Raw genomic sequence first — 23,147 nt, 5'->3', positions numbered from 1 at the left:
TGCAAGTTCCAAAAATGTTTATGAGAAACGAACATTACTCAACATGTTTGTCAGGCCTCAAGGATAGGCTCAATGTGTTCTGGTGAGAAACATTTAATATAAACATAGTTGTTTACAAGAAAACTTCACATGGCAACTTTATGTTCTGTACTTGCATAACCGTGTGCATGTAAATGTACTGACAGAGAACGAGATAAAGGAAGAGAAAGGGTGAAATGTTCCTTAAATAAAACATCAAAAAGGCCTCAGTTACATTGATATACATATAAATCACCCAACTTAAGATTTCAAACACGTACACTTAAGGGCATAGCAGAGAGAGAAACGGAAAATAAAAGAAAATATACAATCAACCCCTATACCTAAGTCTGTATTTAAAGTTGTCAGAGATATGCTACAATAGGACACAGTTCCAGATCAACTGTATCTGGAAGAAGTATTATGTGCATTTTCCTAAATACAACTAGAACTTGTGTGATAGACAGACTTATGTTTAAATCTTAATCTCATTTGACAACAAATTGTACAGTTGCACTTGTTCTCACACAGTGTAGTATGTGTTTTTTTTTTTTAGTGTTAGCATGGGCATAATTGGGCTCCTCTCAATACAACGACTCCCATGGTGCCCTTTACTTTCTATCAGACAGTCTGAGGTACATGCCCACCACCGGGTGAGGTAGCAGATAGAAAGCTCCAGGTTTTTGCACGTGAATTTTGGCTCAGTCAGGAAGATTTAGTGTAGCAGCTGTTGCTGGTGCACATACAGATATCTGACCTCATGTGCACCTCGCCAAACGGATTCTGTAAATGTAGTAAGGAGAAAGAAAAACATCCACATACTACAGCCGGACCAGTACATTCACATTAGTGTGTTGCCACTAAGCAAGGGTTTTTGTTTTTGCTTTATATTTTAGTTGAGTTTTTGTTTTGACTGTACCTGTACAAACTGTCACACTTGTAGATGCGTTGGGCCACATGGCTCTGTGGCAGGCACACTGCTGTTTCAGCTTATGTGAAATACTGCTTAGTATATATAAGAAAAATGAAATCCTCTTGAACCTGATCCTTTCCGCTCACACAGCTTTTGTGAGGACAGGTTTTTGTTCCTTTCATAACAGAGAGACGGGTAAATTACGTGAATGATCTGAATGGAAGTAAAGCAGCTTGACCTGACTTTATCCCCGGCCTCGACAAAGAACAAGAGAGGTCAATCGTGACGGGATGTAGCTTAATTCATCCAGTGAGACGATGCAGGTGGGGAGGATGGCTGGATGAACAGACAGACAGACAGACAGACAGATGAGAAACCAGGAATGCCCTCACGCCAGCACCCTGGCCCAGCTGACACTCTCAACACAACTGACATGTACTCATGTACATGAAACAGCGAGGAGCTCATGGGCATCTGAGAGAATTAACTAATGTATGGGGCAAGTAAATGAAAGAGTAAACAAAAATGTGTAACTGATTGAATGAATCAGTCAATGAGTGACCTAATTAACAAATGAACCCGAGCAGCTGGGCAATCACCGCGGCCTCTTGCGCGTGACGAATATGAGAACCCTGCGGATGGCGATGAGGCGGTCCTTGAGGGAGGTCATGGCCAGGATGGTGAGCTGGGCTCGATTCTCCAACGGAAGGACAGCGAGCAGCCACCAGTACCAGGCCGGACCACTGGGACTGCCCTGCAGGAGAGAAAAGATATATACGGTTGATCTCTGTGTATCGCTCACTGCTCACAGGGCTTAAGAAAGGCTGTGTGGACATTCTGGACAATCTTTCTTGAGCATCTTTAAAAGAAAAATCTGATTTCAGTGGCTAGAGCACTTACAAAAACATGTTTCTTTTAAGTGCTCAGCTTTATATGTGAGACTACCTTCATGCAGGGGGTGGCGAGATGATTACTGGGGTAAGATATAAGAAAAAAAAGAAAAATTGGCTGCACAATTCTTTTCATTTTCTTTTTTTTGTACAATACTTAAATTCCTCTTCAGGCATTTAAGAATTATGCATATCTAAAAAAATAAAAAAAAAACCTCTTCAATTGAACTGCTCACAAAGCATACACATTAAAGGTGCTGTAGGTAGGATTGGGAAGATCCAGGATTTAGCCAAAATTTGAACATTGACAACTTCTCAGTCCCTCCCCCCTTTCTGCTAAAGCCCAAAACAGTCTCCTAAGCCCCTCCCCCCACAAGGGAGAATGAATGCGTGTGCATGAGCAGTGATTGACACGCAGTTAGACACAGACAGATAACTACTGGCTGGGATATTCAAATGCTGCCTCCCCGCCTCCCGCCCCTACCATCAACTGTCGCTGCCTGTTGCCGATTGGCTGGAATAGTGTTTTGTGGCTCTTGCGCACCTTTCCGTTTGTTTTTCATTTACACAGCCAGGGCTGTGTATTAATTAATTAATTAATAAAAAAAAATTTCAACGCAAAATGGAGAGCTGAGTGACCGTGAGGAAATATTCACTGAATTTGACAAAAAGTGTATTGGATTAACATCATTTACTATACCTTTAACCTGCAAATGGGCATCTTATTTCATCATGTATTTATGTTTAAATCTGTAGTGATCGTGTTAAACGTGGTGAAAGTGTGCTTAACAGGCGTTTGCTGACCTGTGGATCGGGGTCTTTGCTGGGAAGGTGTCCGAAGTGGCTGAGGATCTGGCTCTTCATGTTGTCTTTCAGGGAGGTGAACCAGTTGTTGGCCTGCTCGTACACAGAGTCGTGCAGCTTCAGAAGGTCCTCCAGCGCCTCCCCCTCCATCTGATAGGATAGAGAGGTGAATTATTATTTTTTTTTTTTTGTGGTTACAGTTTTTTAAAACTTCACGCAGACACCTTTAACTGTGATATGTTATCAATGGCGAGCCGAAAGCAGTTGCTGTGCTGTTGACGTTACACTTCCTGTGAGACAAGCAGGCACAACAGTGGTTTATATGCCCTGGGGACTGACTGACAGGGCTGAGGTTGTAAGGCAAGGCAACTTTATTTCTACAGCATCTTTCAGCAACAAGGCAATTCAAAGTGTTTTACATGAAACATTAAAGAGCAATTAAAAACGGTCATGAAAATAAAACAGGCTAAAATATAATAATATACAAATACAAGAATAAAAGTTGAATAATTATTCAATTAATAGGTTGTAGAGACAGGTTTGAGAGGAGAGAGGGAGGGGTTTTATTTTTATTTAATTTCTGTCAGTGTAAAATATTCTAAATAAATAATGTTCTAAGTAGGGCTATCAAACGATTCAATTTTCTTATTATTTATTTATATCTGATTAATCGTTGAATTTCTATAGTTAATCGTGATTAATCGCATGTTTTATCACATGATTAAAATTCTATTATTTTGCATTTCAGAACTGTTTTTAAGTACATATTAACAATGGAAAGCAATTCTTACCAGTGTATCTTGATTGGGAATCAAATGAATGCAAAGAAAATGACTTTATGAACTTGATTTTAAGATTTGTATTTGTTTATTATATATTTAATCTAGTCACACATTTGAATCTAGAGTCAATATTAGGGTTTGGTATTGTTTGGTTTAGATACTGGTGCTAAAGCGGTACTTTTAAAACGGTACCGGTGCCTTAACGGTGCCTGAACCGATACTTTTTAAGAAAGTTAAAAAAAGAAGGGTACTAAACAGTTGGCGACATTAAATAATGGCTTGTTTATTGATAAGGCCATATCGTCAAAATTAAATGTTTAATAATAATGTAATCACTATAACAATAACTTATTTCACTAGTAAATAGCTGTTGAATGACAAAAACAATCACCAGATGGGAAAAGGGCATTTAACAACAACTTTGAATGCACCATGAAGCTGTAAATTACCAGTTTCATTGAACGCACCGTCTGTGTTTTTCCGACAACAGCAGCTGCAGATTGTTACATCCCGGTGTCGGAATCATCTACAGTGAAATACCTCAAGGGGGTAAGCTTCTCCTCGGACCGCGTAGCTCCTATGGCGCCATTTTGATGCTACCAAGCCATCACCCCCTGTTAGCATTCCATTGACTGCCATTCATTTTGGCGCCACTTTGACAGCGAATAACTTTACATCTGAAGCGTTTAAAGACTCTATTTGTCCATTGTTTATTTCTAAAGAAACACGACAATGTATAAAAGACTCCATTACCTCATACCTCACGTTATGGCTCCGTAGCAGACGTTTTTGTAAAAATAAGCTAACGATTGTGTCATAACCACAATGTAATGTCTGTTTCAGAGCATCAGAGAGAAGTGCAGGCATATCAGTGGCACCAGAATGAGGCACCGAAATCTGCGTTGCTATTCCTGCAGCAGCAGGATGTGTTACGAGGAAGTATGGCAAAATAGTAGCCTGTTAGGCATGACGCAAAGCCGAGTGAGGTGAAAATAAATTAATAAATGGCGGCATGCGATTAATACGATTAAAAAAAATGAACGCATTATGCTCGGCCCTTAATCGCATCGCGATTAACGTGTTAATGCTGACAGCCCTAGTTCTAAGTAAATAGGACAAATAGGTTTGGAATTATTTTTACAACTGAAATATTTTTTTTGTAATTACAGAGGGAAAGTACCGGAAAAAGTACTGTTGGGTACCGGGAACCGAATTTCAGGTACCGGTATCGATACTGATATTGGTTCAGATGCGAAAGGTACCCAACCCTACTAGGCGTATATTAATTAACATCAGCAAACTTATGTGTTTGCCTATGTGTGATTAGTGCAGAGAGGGATAGTTTTTCCCCTCTGGGAAGACTGAATTTACCAGTGGCCCAGAGAGGGGAACTCAGGATTGCTTTTTTTTCTCCCTCACTGCTCAGCTGTCACAGAGTGGCTTGGGGCAAAAACCTAAGTTCTACTTTGTGTGACATTTGATTGGCAGCAGCATGATGCAAAGTGTCCGGAATGACAAGCTCTAACAGACAACACACCCACGCAAAGATCTTCTCAGCCCACCTTCTGATCTTCCAGGTACTCTATCTTGGCAGTGTTGTAGCCGTCTCTCTGGCCGTGGCTGAGGACCTTGAACCGCGACACGCCGATGGTGTCGACCACTGAACGACCGTCAGGAAAGAACTTCACATCTCGCACCTGAAAGACAGTTTATCTTGTATTTACACTGGTAAAATACCTGTTATTTGACCGCATACAGCAAAGTAGTACTATCCTGTCCCGACTCTAGAAACACTCACCTCCAGCATGCAGCCATAGTCAGCAAAGCCTTTGAGCTCATCAGCTATGCACATGCCGAACTGCTTGGTGCCCGTCTCCATGGAGCGGCGAATCATGAGCCGGTAGCGCGGCTCAAACACGTGCAGTGGGCAGGGGATGGTGGGGAAGGCCATGGTGCACACAAAGATGGGAACTTCCTGGTTCAAGCTACAAGAGACACAGCGAAGATGTTGTTGAGCCTGTTGTGTTTGTGCGTATCTGGATGTTTTAGAAATTGAACACCGCTCAATTCTGTCTGGAAGTAGCAAATTAAGTGCGCAGAATTATTTGTCAAATGAAAGGAGTCCAACTTTATATAGCAAATATTGCACTGCCAAATTGATTTCATTATTGTAATTTTCAAATATTTTCCATTTTAGATGTTTGTTTTTGTTAAACAGAAGTAAAAAACAAACAGTGCAACTGCATGCTGAAATAACAAAACCTGTTAACACTTTAAAATCCACATTAGCTGAGTTGTTTTTTTTTTGTATAGGTTGAATACATAGAAGGGTTTTACTGTTACAATTAAAACTAGAACTGCAAGCAGTTATGACGGGTCCAAGCCTCCGATGCCAGTCGCCCCTGACGCCCCGGGAAGCTGCGCCACTCGCCCCCATTACCCGGGGAGCTGCGCCAAAGCGTTTACGTGGGGGGGCAAACATTGGTGAATATCGAGAGGTTTGATCCGCAAGGTCTGCGGTACATTGCTGTTGCAAATATAGTGGTTAACAGTTCATCTCCATGCATACACAGACTACCTTTAACAATTCTCTACAATTAACAAACTTCTTAACCCCCCTGACCACAGGGGACAGCAGAGAGAAATGAGAGAGTGACTGAGAGGGTGGAGGGGGGAGGCAGGTGTGGTGGTTGAAGGAGCAGAGGAGGTTGTCAGGTTGTTGTAAATGGTGTCATAGGCGCTGATTTATGTTTTCCTCCGTGGGTGCTCACAGGTGCACGCCCTTTAAAAAAAAGTAGTCAAAAATGGTTTGCATTTCAGAGCCTTAGGAAATGGACAGCGGCCAATGCGAACACACACGCCTATTAACTCGATAATTAAGCAGTAAAGTAGGTTTCATCTCAGGACAGCGCCACTTCTCACAGATACAGATAGTATTGGAGATGAAAAGTTTAACTGACACGTAACCGCGATCAGCTTCGTGGGAAATTAAGAATCAATGACACCGACACAACCAATCACACTATGATAGACGCTCCACTTAGCACCAACTGCTATGTTTAATTTTAAATGAATGTAGCCTACTGGCAGTCTGGCACACGTGGGTGCTCAGTATTTTCCGTGGGTGCGGTATCGGCGCCTATGAATGGTGTTGATTTTGGATTGAAAAAGTGAGAGAAAAGAGTTGCATTTCTCCACTGTGAAGGTTGTAGAAACTTTGTCAGGTGGGTTAAGAAGTTCGCCAAATTTGGTACAGAGCCTCAGAGCCGCATGCCGAATGACCATCACAAGTTTCGTGGTGATTGCTTTTACTGTGGCAGAGATATTGCATATGCAAATTTCCCATTTAAATGCATTGAGTTATTGGCCAAAACAAATAAACGTTGCTTATAGCACCCCCTAAAGGCCGATCTTCGCCAAATTTGGTACGGAGCATCATAGTGGGCCGTTGAACAAGGATCTCAAGTTCTTTGCTGATAACATTTAATTTGGCCGAGATATGATATGATATATGTGTGGTAGCTAGCTAGGAAAATTTGTTTGGTCGTCAAATGCGCATACTTTAACGTAGCAAAATTCTTTGGATAACTTTTGGTCAGTTCTATCTGGAGATGCTATCTACAAGGTTTCGTGCAGATCGGTCACACGGCCTAGGACTAGTTCGAAAAAGTTGGTTTTGGGCATTGCGCAATATTGCGAAAAAACTTTTAAGCGGAAATGGGCGTGGCCTATATCACGTAATTCAGCTTGATTCAAGGAACACGTGGATGTAAGAATTTCTAATGTGCAATGTGTATTGTGGGAGTTAAAGACAAAAAAACATAGCGCCACCTAGTGGTCCACATGTGTAATTTTTGGTAGTTGTGGTCCTTGGCCCATTGTCCATCTACCCTGTAAATTTAAAGTTGTTCACATTAGTGTAAGTGGTAAATTTAGACATGGGTCCCATAGGCCACGCACACTTTGACCCCACAGTACTAATTGGTACCCTAGTGACCAATTTTCGTAAAACGCGTGGGGGACCTCCAGAGGGTCATGTCAAACAAGAATCTAAAGTGTGGCGTTGATGGCCTTTATTTTGGCTGAGATATGGCAAAGTTGGTGTTTTAATAGTTAGCTACACAAATTTGTTCATGCGTAATATGCGCAATTTTTATCCTATAAAAATTATTTTTATTAACTTTTTGTCAGGTCGGTCTGGAGATGCTATGGTCCAAGTTTCGTGCAGATCGGTCGCACGGTCTAGGAGGAGATCGAAAAATTATGTTTTTGAAAAATCGCGATTTTTCACGCATAAAAGTCTAGGCGGAAATGGGCATGGCCTATATCACGTGATTCAGTTGGATCCAGGGAACACGTGGATATATGGTTTTTAAATGTCCGGTGTACGGTGTGGAAGTTATTCGTTTTTTCTGCTATAGCGCCACCTAGTGGTGGAAGTGGGTCAATTTTTGCGCCTGAAGTCCTTGCGGAGTTTCGGACCAGTCCTGAAAACGGCAACCCCCCACCATGTACGGTTTAGGCTGTAGTCGGAGTTTTAGGCGGAGAAGAATAATGAAGAAGAAAAATCAGTAGAAAAACAATAGGTTTCCACAGCCCTGCTGTGCGAACGGCATAGCTTTGCTACCGCCGTTTCTTCCAGACTCGGGCTTGGACCCCTAAAAAACATCCTAACATATATTTCTGATCCTGTGACTGGTGTATTCAGATATATAGCAATTAAACAGTTTCAGTGTGCGTGTGTTTGCATGTGTGTGAAACTTACTTGGACAGCTCCTTCATCTCCTCTTCATGGATTTTCTTCCTCTCCGCCAGCTCGTCTCCCAGGTAACGCTGCAGCACTTCCTCCATCAGCAGGGTCTTGTTGTAGCCCCTGGTGGCCAGATACTGCAATGACAACACACAAATACCATGAGTATGCTATTTTATTAGATACTAGGTTTTTTGTTATCATTTATTCGGTCAAGACTTTCTTGATTTATCTATTGATCCTTGGGCCTAAAAAAAATGGCCATTGCCATTGCGATTTTAAAGTGTTTTGTTTTTGTCCAACCAACCTTAGACATTACCTTTCCAATTATATAAAACTGAGAACAGCAAAATCTCACATTTTTGACAGATAAACTACCTAAATTACAAAAACTGATGCTGATTAACTTTCTGTCAACATACTAACTACGATACGAAAACATGTAGTCAGCACTACTACAAATTACACAAAAGTCACAACAATAACGATGGTATTACCTTCTCAATAAAGTGGTAATACCCTTTTTTAAACTAAGGGTATTTGCACATTTGACTATAGAAAACGTGCGTGTACCTCAGACAGATTCTCCTTGCACAGAGGGCAGTTGGAGTTGTGGTCCAGGCAGCGCTCCAGACATTTGAGGCAGAAGGTGTGTCCGCAGGGAGTGGCCACCGGCTCATAGAACAATCTGGAGAACAGACAGGGGGACAAATGACGAAAAGCACACAGCCACACCTAAAGTGCTGCACTCTCTAACACTGGCCGTTAGCCATTGATATCATGGCTGCATGTATCATGCATGGACTGTGTGGAGTCACCTCATGCAGAGTGAACACTCCATATCTCCACTGTCCAACAGCTCAGCAGGAAACGTCCTCCCTCCACACACTGCGTCCGTCGTCTTAAGTCTGCTCTCCTCGTCTGTACAAAACATTGCAATGTCATCACATTTGTAAAATGTAAATGGACTGTATTTATGTAACACTTTTTGAGTCTTAACTACTCAGCGCTTTTACATTAGTACAGGAACCATTCGCACACATTCATATACTGTGGCTGCCGTACAAGGTGCCACATCAGATAAACATTCACACACCGATGGCGCGATGGAGCAGGTCGCGGTTCAGTGTCATGCCCAAGGACACTTCGACATGGAATCAAACCACCAACCTTCCGATTGGCAGACAACCGCTCACCACCTGAGCCACAGCCGCCCCCTGTGTTCAGGGTATTTATTATCGACAGAGCAGAGAGGGCAGATTTCTACTTCAAACTTTGCAAAAGCGTGAAACATGCCCAGGCATCCAAATGCGTTTGATATTCAGGTTATTTTCAATCCATGGCTCATGACAGAAAAACACACACTCACAGGACACATTAAAGTTGTATCACAGGGCTAATTTCTGCTTAGTTTTGTTGGAGTGAAGATCGGGCTTTGTCTGTAGTTGTTACAAACATTTAGGTGAATCATACGGTGATTTATTTATTTATTTATTAATTTATTTGACAGGGACAGTGTACATTAATTAGCATTTCTGCAAATGCACCAGAATTAGCCAAAAGGCTATTTTTCATCCGTTGTCCCTGGACAGATCTTAAAATTGTCTACCTAAAATAACACAATAAAAAGATTACAGTGAACAATGCAAATATAAAAAGCAGTATGATACGATCAGATCATTTAATTTTACAAAATCCAGTTGTATACATTAATCATTCCACGGAATTGCAATCAACGACAGATAAAATGAGTTATTGTAGTTTTAATGTAATGCGTAATAGTGGAAAGTCCTTTGCATTGAACATTAACGTTAATATATTGAATACGTAATATGTTACTCTTTTCTGGCTGGAAAAGTAGCTTAGCTGGTTCAGTACAGAGAAGCAGACTGCAGGATGTACACAGCATTGGATTGTTTGAGCCAAATACAGGATCAACACATCTCCATTAACTTAATAACACAGCAATTACTCAGTGAAGAAAGTAATTACTTGTATTACATCAGTCAATTAAATAATATCACCCATTAATAATGATAAAAAAAAAAAAAAAAAATAGACTTAAAGGGAAAATCATCCAATCAGTGACACCAATGAGAACAAATTATTTAGACTTTAAGCCAAGTAGGGACAACAAAGGGCTCATTATAAAGTAATTCATATTGATAAATCATATTCAGTGATCAGTGTTATGGTACTTGCATGTGAGTCATCAGTCAACAACAGTGAATGAGAGAGAGATTCTCCTACCTGTGTGTAGTGATTTCTAACAAACAGAGTGTAAATTGTAATTTCCCCACTGGGGATCAATAAAAAGTATAAAATTAAATTAAAGCTGCAAGCAGCGATGAACGGGCCCTCGCCTTCTTGCAGTCGGGGGTACTGGCAGACGCAACATCACATGTAGACCACACATTCTAAGTTTCATGTAAATCGGAATAACTTTTGCCAAGATACAACCGTTCATGTTTTAACAGCCACCTACAGGAAGTTGTTCCTCCATAACTTGCGCATTGTTTTAGCTATCAAAATTCTTTTGATAACTTTTAGTCACAAGGGTCCACCGAGTCTATATCCAAGTTTTCGTGCAGATTGGACTCACGGCCCAGGAGGAGTTAGACAAAGTATGTTTCCCATATATCGCGATGTGGCTAATTAATAAAAAAAATTCTAACAGCACCATCTAATGGCTGATTCACTCTAAATTTGGCATGGATGCTCTAGCCCCTATGCGGAACAACTGTGTCATGTTTGGTGTTAATCGGAATAAATCTTGGTAAGATACGCAACTTCCTGTTGTGACAGCCCCCTACAGGAAGTTGGTCCTCTGTAACTTGTACATTGTGTTAGCTATCAAAATTCTTTTCATAACTTTTTGTCATGAGGGTCCACCGAGTCTACATGTACATTTTTGTGCAGATGGGACTCACGCTCTAGGAGGAGTTTAAAAAAAAGTAGGTTTCGCTCAAAGCGAATTTACTAATTAAAAAAATGAAAACAGCGCCATCTAAAGGCCGATTGACGGCATATTTGGCACACAGCCTCATTGGCACATGAGGAATAACTGTCTTAAGGTTTGTGTCCATCGGAATAGCCGTGTGCAAGATACAACCGTTCCTGTTTCGACACCCACCTACAGGAAGTTGGTCCTCTATAACTTGCACATTGTTTTAGCTATTAAAATTCTTTTGATAACTTTTTGTCACGAGGGTCCTCCGATTTGACGCCAAGTTTGACACATATGCTAAACCGGCCATGACGAACAACCTTGTCAAGTTTCGGGGCAATCAGAATAATTGTTGCTAAGATAACGCAACTTCCTGTTTATACAGGAAGTTGCTGTAACTTGCGCAATTTTTTTCAACTATCAAAATTCTCTGGATAACTTTTCGTCATGAGGGTCAACAGATACTACCTGCAAAGATTCAAGAAGATTGAAATCACGGCCTGGGACGAGTTCGAAAGAATGTAAAACACATGAACAATGAATAATTAAATATGGCCGCCTTCCGGTTGGGCGGAGCTAATGAAAGTAAATGGGAAATATGTCCGCAATGATTAGAGCAATATGGGTATTAAATCTGGTGAAGATCGGAGCAACTATGTCCAAGTTAAGGCCTTCCAGGCATTAGGGGGCGCTATGGAGCCCACTTACAGGTTTGGGCCAAATGGCTGTACAGTCAGTCTCGCAAAGCTCCCAGGTGTTTATGTGGGTGCCAATTTTTGTGAGTTTTCGTATATATTTAGGCCGTCAAAAATGTGCCCAAGTGCTAAAACCAATTAGGGGGCGCTATAGAGCAACCATACCACTCCCAAGCCTAAATGTGAATTCAGATGAAAGAGTTTACTATTGTGCACATGGCTGCAAAATCTTGAGTTTTCGTGCATCCTAAAGTCCTCAAACAAGTGTTCGTAAAATGAAGATTTTTACACGAAAACCAATATTTCGGAAATTATAGAATTTTGTAATTGTTTCTAAAAATAGCACCATGGACTTGAAGATGAGATCTATGTTCCCTCAAAAGTTGGTATATTAACTTATTACTTTTGTCCAATTTAAGGCGCACGTTAGGGGGCGCTATGGAGCCCCCTGGCAACGCCCGAGCCCAATCATTACAGAACTTTGCAATTTTCACCAGTTGTGACATGTCTGCAAATTTTTGTGAGTTTTCATGCATGCTAACCCCCTCAAAAATGCAACGAGGAATTGGTAAAAATAATAATCTTATGAAAAACAATAGGTTCCTTCGCACTTTCAGGGCCTTGCACTTTCGTGCTCGGGCCCTAATTAAATAAAAATTACCAGGTCTGAGCAGTTTGGAGGGGGGGTTGAAGATTGCTGAGGGTCCATCTCCACTGTGTTTCCTCTTGAGGCCACCAGGGGGAGCTGGCAGTGCAGCCAGAAAGCTGGCCAGGCTGTTGGTGCGGCCCTCCCCTGCAGCATGCTCAGATTTACCAGGAGACGGAGCAGAGAGTCTGGAGGAGGAGTCGTCCACTGGAGCGCTTTTAGTCACACTAAACTCTGAGTCCTGAACACACAGATGGACAGAGAGATTAGTCAGCCTGTCAGAGCCGGACGATTCTGAAGGGATGATCATTTTGACAGCCACACTCCTGACAGCAGTGGTGAAAGTACACTCAACCAGCTGTGCTCTGATAAGATCACCATTCTCATATTTTCCCTTTGAGTTGTGTAACTGATTTCATTGACATTACATGAAATATTAGTGCTGTCAAACGATTAAAATATTTAATCGCAATTAATCGCACATTTTGTCCCTTGATTTTTTTTTGTCCCATTATTTTTTCTCATTTTAATGCTCTTATCAACATGATACGATACTTTTAAAATGGTGCCTGAACCAAAAGATTTTCATATATAGATAGATAGATATATATATAAAAGGAGCACCTTGTTCAATTGTATTTGTCTGTTCTGTATGTTCAAAAATATAAAACAATAAGTTGATCAAAAAAAAAAAAAAGGAGCACAAAAAGGCGAAAACAACCACAGGATGGGAAAAGGGTATTTTACAATAACTTTGAATGCACCACGAGGCTGGCGAGGCGAGGCTGAGTCTGTGTTTTTCAGACAACGGCAGCTACAGTCTGGTGTTAGAATCCTCTACAGTGAAATACAGTCACACTTTACACCGTTTAGCTGTCAGCATTTTAACCGCGTTTACTCCAGCTGCTAGCTAACGGTAGGCTAACGTTAGCTGCTGCTAAATGTAGTGTTGACTAGCGTCCCGTGCAGCGATGTTTCAGTTCCCTCTAACGTCCGTTTTCGGAGTATCAGAGAGAAGTGCAGGCATTTAAGTGGTACCTAAATAAGGCACTGAAATCCGCGTTGCTATTCAGTCCGGTAGATAACAGTTGTTGTTTCAGGTTGTTAAGGCACCGGGTCTCGGACCGTATTCAAAACGGCGATTTACGCCGAAAAGCGACTAGTTTGCAGGTATGTACTACTCTGTGGCCGGCTCGCAAGCCCAAACAAGTGTGTGCGGCATGCCTGTTGTTTTGTTTCCGGTCTAGCTAGATCCGGTGTGGTGTTGTAGTTTTTCTAACGTTACTAGTTGTTGCAACAGCATGTGAAAAAAACTACAAAGTTTGCTAGGCCAAAAAGAACGTTAATCTCGCGATAAAAAAATTGACGCCGTTAAAATGGGTTTGCGTTAACGCCATTAATAACGCGTTTAACTGACAGCACTATAAAATATAGATTTCATTCTTATAGAATATCTTCTTAATGTTCCGATGGTCTTCAAATCATTAGGATAACATGTCCGTTCTCACAGATGTTTCCATTGGTCTCGGTGCGTGGAGTGTGTTAGCTTGTGTGCAGTAACCTGTGAGGAGGATCCAGGTTTCTGTGTGAGTGGCCTCAGGGACCTGAGCAAGGCAGGGGGTTTGATGAGGCGGGTGGCCACTCGCCCCTGCAGTGGGTGCAGCGGAGTGGGCATGTCGCGATTCTCAAAGACAGAAGAGAACACATCGCTGAGGACCTACAGGATGAAACAAGACAAGGCATCTGATTAATGTTCACAATACACATAGATAAATTAGATAAGCAGAAGTAGATGGGGACATTTGTTTTTCTCTCTGTATTCTGAGCTGACATCTTCTTCTCCTTGTCCATGACATATGCTTGACTTACACGTGTCTACACCTCATTGTATACGCCAGTTTTTAAAATCAGAAATTGAAAAATTTTATGCCTAAGGATGAATAAATTAGGATTTTTTTTTACAATTCTAATTCAAAAGGAGCTTCTCTTACCTTCTGAGCCTCCAGTTTGACTTTGGTCCAGTCGGGCTTTAGCGCCACACACACAAAGTATTCCTGCAACGCCTCATCATTCCGGCCTGCTTCACTCAGCGCCATGGCTTTCAGATAGTGAGCCTGAAATAAACAAACAAATATTGTGTGAAAGTGTGATTTGCACGTATTTTCTTCTACATGCAAAAACAAAAGACACTCAATGTTGCAATCTGTTCATAGCAACAGGTGTTTTAATGGGCCGTGTTGTGATGGATCAGTATCTCCATTATTGCATTTTTATTATATTTTATTATACACCACCTTCAAAACAAATGTCCCTCGTTTAGCAAGCTGTTTTGAAATCTGCAGTAAGTTTGAAGACATTGTGTATTATCCACTTACATCACTAATAGCTTTAGTACTAAGTCATAATGCACTTCATATGTAGACGGGGTCATTTGCAAAAAGATGATATTTGATTTTAGAATAAAATGTTTTACATTCTGTCGGTCTTCACTCGTGTCCAACGCTTCTGCTACTGTATATCTTTATCTATACTATATCATATATCACAACTACTAAATGAAAAAAGTCAAATGCAAAATATAGGTGGAACATTGACTATAAAATGGTTATTTGCAGCACAGACATTCAGGGTCCGAAATTAACTTTTTCGTCAATTTCTTTTGGAAAGATTCATGCATATCTGCACCATAATCAACAGCTTTGCATCCCCCACCCCCGCATGTTTATCTGTTCACTTTATTTTAGTGGAAGTATATCCTGAGCTGTCCTATTTACTGTAACCCACAGGGGACAGTGTTGTCTGGCAGCAATCAATAAAACAACTTTCTGATGCTCATGAACATAAGATCCTAGTGAAGATTAGTTTTAAAAAGATTATTTTGACTCAGATGTATTTAATTTTGGCCCGCAGATCCATTTCAAAACGTGTGTCTCACCTTTGTCCAGAGAGGTTTTATCCTACAGAGGCTGTTGGCATCCTGCACTGCCTGACTGAAGTTCCTCATCTCCATGTGCAACTCAGCCCGTTGACACAGCAGTCTGCCTGAAGAGGGCACTGTAGACCACAGGGAAAACAGACACACACCATCAGGTCAGTATGTAGGCCTCCAGGGGATGGATGGTTTTTCTAGGTCTAGCAGAAGTAGGGCAACAATGTAACATGTGGCTAGAGACCAATTTGACATGTAAGAACACGTGCAACTGTAAAATGTAACTTATGTAGTCATAAAACCTTACAACATCAGTCGTGTCAGAGCACAACAACTGTGTCTGTTTTTGGAATACAACAGTCACTGCACGGCCAGGTTTGTGTGCCACATTAGCAAATGGTACACTTAAATAATCATTATATAAACAAATACTTCATCTACCAACCAGGGACTTTGATTAGGCTACACGGAATTAGTTCAAAGCATAATAATAGTGTATGTATTTAATAAACACATTTGTGGAAGACTGTTCAAAATAGCACACAGCTGCAAAGAAGCAAGAGGAAAGTTCTGCAGACAGTTAGATGCTGTCCCTGTTAGTTATTCTTCTCTTTTAGATGTGCAATCTGTTAGCATTATTTCCTAGTGTTAGTCATGCAAATACCCTTTTAACATAAAATAACTTACACTCACTGGTCACTTTATTAGGTACACCTGTCCAAATGTTTGTTAACGCAAATATCTAATCAGCCAATCACGTGGCAGCAACTCAATGCATTTAGGCATGAATACATGGTCAAGACTAGGGCTGCTCGATTATGGAAAAAATCATAATCACAATTATTTTGGTCCATATTAAAATCCTGATTATTTGAAACGATGACTCGTTGACTTTTGGAAAGATGTTGCAATTATTGAACTTAAAAAACTGTGAAAAAGTTAAACAAATCAACAGTGAAAACACCTAGAACTGTGAAATTTCCCTTAATCCTTTTCCCATTTGAACTTTTGTTCCCCCCATTCAGAACACAAGACAAAAAAGAGTTTACTTGCAACACAGAATGTGCAAAATAATCGTTTTTCTTGATTATTCTGTTTCTGTGATCATTAGGAGCTGAAATTGGATTAACATTTTGATTAATTGCACAGACCTTGTCAAGACAACCTGCTGAAGTTCAAACCAAGCATCAGAATGGGGAAGAAAGGTGATCCTCAAATAACCTCTTGTTACAAGGTATGCAGAAGAGCATCTCTGAACGCACAACACATCAAACCTTGAAGCAGATGGGCGACAGAAGCAGAAGACCACATTGGGTGCCACTCCTGTCCGCTAAAAACATGAAACTAAGACTACAATTGGCACGGGCTCTCCAAAATTGGACAAAAGAAGATTGGAAAAACATTGCCTGGCCTGATCAGTCTTGAATCTGCTGCATCATCACATGGTAGGGTCAGAATTTGGCGTAAACAACATGATGCAAGGTAATGGTGTGGGGCAGGGTTTCCCGCAGCACTCTGCAGTTTAGGCGGCCCGCCTTAACAACACGTTGAGTCTTCAAAAAAATAATATATATATATATATATATATATATATATATATATATATATATAAATAACCGCAAGTCGCATCAACACAGTCTGTAGGAAACAAGGTAACGGCGAGTTGTAAAGATACCACCAATCACAACGGAAAGAGCATTTGCTGGCGGTGAGTGTATCATTTATTCACATTTAAAAAGGGATGAATCACCATTTCACCATCGCGTGTGCGTCAGAGTTTGTCAACAAATGTGGTCAGCTGGGGCATGCCCGGGCAGAGACGGGGTGAGTGGACTTACCGGAGTGTTGGCATACAGCAGGCAGAGAACATTTATATGTTTCTCTGTCCTGTTCTTCACATCAGTGAGGCTTTCTTCTCTTGTTTCAACGAAGTGAATACATAACGAAGTGACTTGAACTATCCATCACCTCTCGCGCGTGGATTCTCAACGTCCCGGCTGTTGCCCGGTCTTTGAGACACAGCTGTTGTCCGTTTTTTTTTTAATCACTACACACGGTTCACAATACACAGTTAGTTAGCGTAGTTAACACTACACACAGTTATATTACATGTCCTGTTTTTATTTCACGCATACCATCTGCTGGAGTGTGTGAAGCTATGGGTTATCTCAGCGCAGTTTTGGAGAAGAGTTGTCGGGCAAAGTGGAAGAGAGCGTGTCACGGAGGATAATGGGAGCAATGCCAGTAAAATTCTTATAGCACTTTTTTTGAAAATAGTTTAATGAGCTTAAAATTGCACATTGCAACTGTTATTTTGAAAAGCTGGTTATTTATTAATTATTTATTATTATTTAAATGTAATATTTAGTGTAGTGTGTAGTACAGAGTCTGCCCTACAGAGATGTATTAATTATATATTTAAATTTGATATTTAGTGTAGTGTGTAGTACAGACGGTCAGATGGCAAACCTACCACCTTAACTAACAAATTTTCTGCGGGAAACCCTGGTGTGGGGGATATTTTCTTGGTACACTTTGGGCCCTAATTGTTTATGGTGCTCATATTATGCTCATTTTCAGGTTCATAATTGTATTTAGAGGTTGTACCAGAATAAGTTTATGTGGTTTAATTAAAAAAAAACTGCACATTGCTGCAGCTCCTCTTTTCACCCTGTGTGTTCAGCTCTCTGTTTTAGCTACAGAGTGAGGCATCTCACTTCTGTTCCATCTTTGTTGGGAGTCGCACATGCACAGTACCTAGGTAAGGTCAACTAGCCATTAAGAGTATGAGGGAGTGCCATGCTAGCAGCTAGGCGAGCATTATAACGTGTTTTACAAAGTGACGCACGTTTGTCACGGAAGTAAAGGCTGGACTACAATAGAGCTGTTTGGAGCAGTTTGTGAACAGTGTTTTCTCTGGAAGATGGTAACTTTTGGGTGGACTTTGGGCTTTTTCACTTTGTAAACCTATAACATGCACAAAAAAGATATACAGTATAACACAATAAAGGAAAGGGAAAAAGCCAAAAAGCATAATATGAGCACTTTAAACACCACAGCCTGCCTGAGTATTGTTGTTGACCATATCCATCCCTTTATGACCGAAGTGTACCTCAATATGGACCAAAATCGCAGAGAAATGTCTCCAGCAGCACCTTGTTGAATCCATGCCACAAAGAATTGAGGCAGTTCTGAAGGCAAAAGGGTCCCAACCCGGTACTAGCAAGATGTAAAGTAGCCGGTGAGTGTATATAACAACTCTTCTTTTTTCATCCTTGTTTTGCATTGATTTGTTCGGTTCAGGACGTTTAGCTTGTGCATACACAACAGTTTCCTTCCATCTCACTAAGTTGGTGACCATTACTGATTTACCAACAATTTTGTTTTATTTGCCATTGCCCTTGGCACTTCGTGGGTGGAACTTTGGATTATTTAACCCTTTGGCAAGTTATTTAAGAAGCCATTTTCCAAAAGCTGGATCTCTCATCTTCCCAAAAGCTGAACAGAAGGTGAAGAAGCTGCCTGAGCTAAATCAGCTGAGAATCAAGCACAAACAACAGACAATAGTTACATGTCCACAATTATTGTGCTATTCAAACTGACTTTTTTGTGAGACTGCAAAAACGAACATTTGGAATATTATGCCTGGAGAATAAGGTGCTTGCATCACTGAAGTCTAGCAAAATCTAAGTCAAATTTTTCACGTTACAAAGTTAAAAACAGCACAGTTCTCTCCCTGGAGTCTCGACTGTACCTTGCCGGTACACTATGATGGGAAGTCTAATCTGTCAGGCTTGGGACAGCTGACTCACAAGCAAGAACAAACTTGGTAGGAATTACCATTTACTGTAACATGATCGTGGCACTACATTAGGTCCACTAAGCTCACACTGGATGTGCTTTAACAGAGAAGGTGGATGACCTACATTCTCATCGCTTCTCACCAAAGAGACACATGCAAGATATTATGAAATAAGAGTGAAAAAAAAAGTGGTAGATCCAGAAACAGCAGTCACATGAGAGGCAACAGAGCTCAACAGAACGGGGGAATTGTTGGGTCTCTGTAAATTATAGTGTGGGGTCTAGACCTACTCTATCTGTAAAGTGTCCTAAGAAAAAAATCGAATTTAAAATACCTACCCACAATCCTAAGCGTAACAGCAACGTCTCCGATTGGTGGAGCTCCACATTACGATGGAAATGTTAACCGCACCCACAAACCCGTGAATGGCTAGTGAGCTGCTTCCACTGAAGTCTATGATCGTTTATGTACACAGTATTGTTGTACCTTTGCCTTTTTTTTTTTTTCATTTCGAAAATATTTTTTGAGGCGAATCTAATGTTTTATGGTCACGATTCATCTCGTAGCCGGTTGGAATCTCATTGCTGGTTGGCTTGGCTCCAGGCTTCTTTATACAAGCATTTTCTGAAACATCAATGCGCAAATTGAATGGGGAAAATTACTTCTGGAAACAGAGCCGTTGAAACAGTGGACGTTTACTGTTGAGCTCTACCGGATATCTCTTTCTTACCATGTTTCAATCCTTCCTGCTTGCTTCCTCCTGAGCAGATGTCTTTATTTTAGTTTTTCATTAATTGAATTACGCTGTTGTCCTCCAATTTTTCCGGCCTTAGTTGCGTTACCTTGCAAAACATACTGCAACCTCTCCCTCAGTACCCATTATTGCAGCCGTTTCTCTCTCTTATACAAACACAAGACAGTACCTCATTATATCACTTTTGTTGTGTAAATGCAGTGCATAAGACATGTGGCACAGACAACCACCAAGAGAGAAAAAAATATGGCTAAAAGGCACATTTTGGATAACAGCTGTATATCTGCTTACATCATGAGCCCATTACACTCCTCTTACATCACAGACACCACAAGGCTTCCTGCTGCCTGCCTGCAGCCCCCTGATTTGTTGGAAAAACATTGATTGGCACTGACAAAGCTGTGAAGGCACTCTGTTCTCCCGTCACCCAGAGTCCTTCACAAAACAGAAGGCATGAATCAATATTGATCTGGGGAGAGAAATATCTGAAAAAGTGCCATTCTAACACTCAAAATGACAAACAGAGACTGAAATATATCTCCTTTTTTCTTCACACTTTCATCTCCAGTTGATCCATTTCTTAAAGTGTGAACACCTGAGTAGGCCAGCTGTGCAAGCGCCTTGTTTCACCCATTAAACCATTTAAGGAAAAAGGGAAATTGTTTTTTATGAGGGTCTGATATGGAGGCCAGATGTGGAAAGAGGTCGGTTCAAATTTCTGAGGATTCAAACTGCGCCACATGAGACTTGCTGTTATGTTATCCAACACATCATAAACTGCCAGCTTATGAAACACCAAAAAGGGAGGGGTTCGGGCTTAAGTCCAACACTGTCTGCCACAGCTAAGGGATATATATATATTGCAGTATATGTAAGCATTATGCATATAAATACAATATTTTGTGGATATGATAGGGACCGAATTACAAAGTGGGCTATTATATGTCCAGAGAGTGTTCCCCATATTTGCTCTATGAAAACACTACAGCACCGAGGGGAACAAATAGAAAACATGACATAAATGCGCCAATGGAAAGAAGTAGATCAGTATGTGTGCTGCTTAGGTAACGAAGTCCGGTGCGTCATATAACGTCTGATCTCAGTGTAGTCTAAAGAGGTAGGAGTGGCGCCACTTATCGGTGACACAGTAAAGCTACACCGAACAAAGTAGGTCACCTTTATAAAACACTAAAGTTTTGATGAGAACTTCTCACAATTAACAAAGAAAAGGAAATATAAAACACATTTTGTTTAAAACATGAAGGCTGTGCCATCTTACCTAGATCCACCGCTGCGTTGTACTTCTCCAAAGCATCAGAGACGTTCTGTTTTTTCCACAAAACCTCTCCTTCGATCCAGAATGTCCTAGCTTTGCTTTCGGTTGCAAACAGTTTATCCAGTAAGCTACTGAGAACAACGTTTAATCTCAGGTCGTTAAGCAGACCATCTTTTTTGTTCAACTGTTGCTTGCAGTGTATACACTCTTTGACAGAATTGTTCTCTAAGCACCGTTTGCAGAAAGTGTGTCCGCACTCCACGGTTGTAGGCTCGTGGAGCAGACACTTGCAGAGGCGACAGGAAAACAAGTCCAGTGTTTCATCCTCTCCACACTCTCCATCACTTCCAACCCCATCTTCCCCGCTGCTGCTGTTACCATGCCCGTTTAATCTCCAGGGGATGCCCAGTTCTTTTTCACAGAGAGTCCGGGCGATGGTTTCCACCAAGAAGGAAAGTTCCTCCGGGCGCAGTTTGCCCAGGTTTGCCGCTGTGCAGTACGAGTCCAGCGCCTCTGATATCCGCCCGGCTCGGCACAGACAGTCGGCCTTTCTCAGACATAAGCCCCTGTCGGGTTGCTGGAGGTCTGCGAGCTGGGAGCTATAGATCTCCGCAGCCAGGTTAAAGTCCCCAGCCCGGTTGGCCTCCTCTGCCACCTCCAGCATTTCGGGGCAGATCCCCGTTGCCCCAGGGTTGGTGAGCGGGTGGACGAACAGCTCGCCCTGGTGAGACCTTATTCCCGTCTCCATCGTCTTCATTCAAAGGGGAAATCAACTACTTAAGCTACGGCGAAGAGGTTCACTGATACCCGACTAGTCACTGGAAGTGGGTTCGGACTTAAATCATACGACCTCAATCCAGATAAAACAGGACGTCCGTGTAACATTGCTGGTCCGTGTGGGATGCGGTTTCCCTGTAAACACCTGGCTTCTCGGAATTAAGAAGGTCGGCGTTATCATGTACTAAGCTTTGAGTCCGTTGTTCTGATTTTACTCTTCCACTTTACAGCACGGAGGCGGTCAGATTAAATGTCTCGGCTAACGTTACACACTTTCCAGATAATGTCTCATTTTTAAGAGAACGCAATAAATTAGAAATTATTCTTCAGCATTTTTTTGTTTAGTCGAGAGGCGGTGGGTAAAGTCATCCTTACTTAACAAGTAAGAAGCTTAATTTCCTTTTGGTCTATCGTGCTAACTCGGCGTTAAGATACTATATCCACTCAACAAAGTGTAGGTTTTAAAATAGTTGACAATACATTGGAGTCAAGGGTAAGTGACTATATCTAAGCTACATACCTACACGCCCGTCTTTGCTCCAGTCCACATCCGCCGATCGGCTGTTTTTATGTAAGAGAGCCCGAAGCACTAGCTAAAGCCGAGAGCTAACGTTACAGCGTGTTAACTAACACCGCTCGTCAAACTCCACAAACTCTCTACAGCCCTATGCCCCCAAACCCTGTATATTATAACGAATCCGAATGTCATGTCTTTCTCTTCAAAAGCGAGAAATATCGGATGAAAATAAAGCAGTTGCTGGGGTACTCCATTTGGGTCGCTAGTCAGCTAGCTTCAGCAGCTAAAGGTTGTTGCTTCTTTGGATCTCACGTACTTTTCGCGGAAGCAAGCGTAGGGCGTCACGAGACGCACGAAGCGGGCTCCTATTGGCCCGTTAAGTGGCTCACTTATACAACGCCAATATATTGTATAACCTCTCACAGACAACAGTGGATGACTATCTGTAAGCTTCATCCAAAACAAGTTTTGGGTTTTTAACAAGGTTTCACATGTGATATCACAATAAGATGCCTTCAGGTAAAATAAGGATAATTGTATTCTGTTTGAGTTAGCTAAATTATCACACAATCACTGCCTAGTACTGGCTGTGGGATTGAATGTTTATGTAATGATTTATGTAAGCAGTGTTTCATGTCTGTTTTGGA

At 41.3% G+C, this 23,147-nt stretch overlaps 1 protein-coding gene across 1 annotated transcript; it reads right to left on the bottom strand.

The window, feature by feature from the left end:
- LOC116064272 (LON peptidase N-terminal domain and RING finger protein 2) lies at positions 1-22,831 on the bottom strand. Its single transcript, XM_031319397.2, has 12 exons — positions 21,210-22,831; positions 15,381-15,499; positions 14,437-14,559; positions 14,007-14,162; positions 12,461-12,686; positions 8,976-9,078; positions 8,731-8,845; positions 8,173-8,294; positions 5,206-5,392; positions 4,970-5,104; positions 2,626-2,775; positions 1-1,685 (listed from the first exon to the last, which is right to left on the bottom strand). The coding sequence occupies exons 1-12, from the start codon at positions 21,961-21,963 to the stop codon at positions 1,527-1,529; spliced, it is 2,349 nt and encodes a 782-aa protein (XP_031175257.1). The 5' UTR covers positions 21,964-22,831; the 3' UTR covers positions 1-1,526.
- Positions 22,832-23,147: the final 316 nt, after the last annotated feature.

The sequence above is a fragment of the Sander lucioperca genome, chromosome 8, assembly GCF_008315115.2.
Source record: "Sander lucioperca isolate FBNREF2018 chromosome 8, SLUC_FBN_1.2, whole genome shotgun sequence".
NCBI classification, from domain to species: domain Eukaryota; kingdom Metazoa; phylum Chordata; class Actinopteri; order Perciformes; family Percidae; genus Sander; species Sander lucioperca.
The sequence above is the reverse complement of the archived record's forward strand: the minus strand, read 5'-3'. Positions and strand labels throughout refer to the sequence as shown.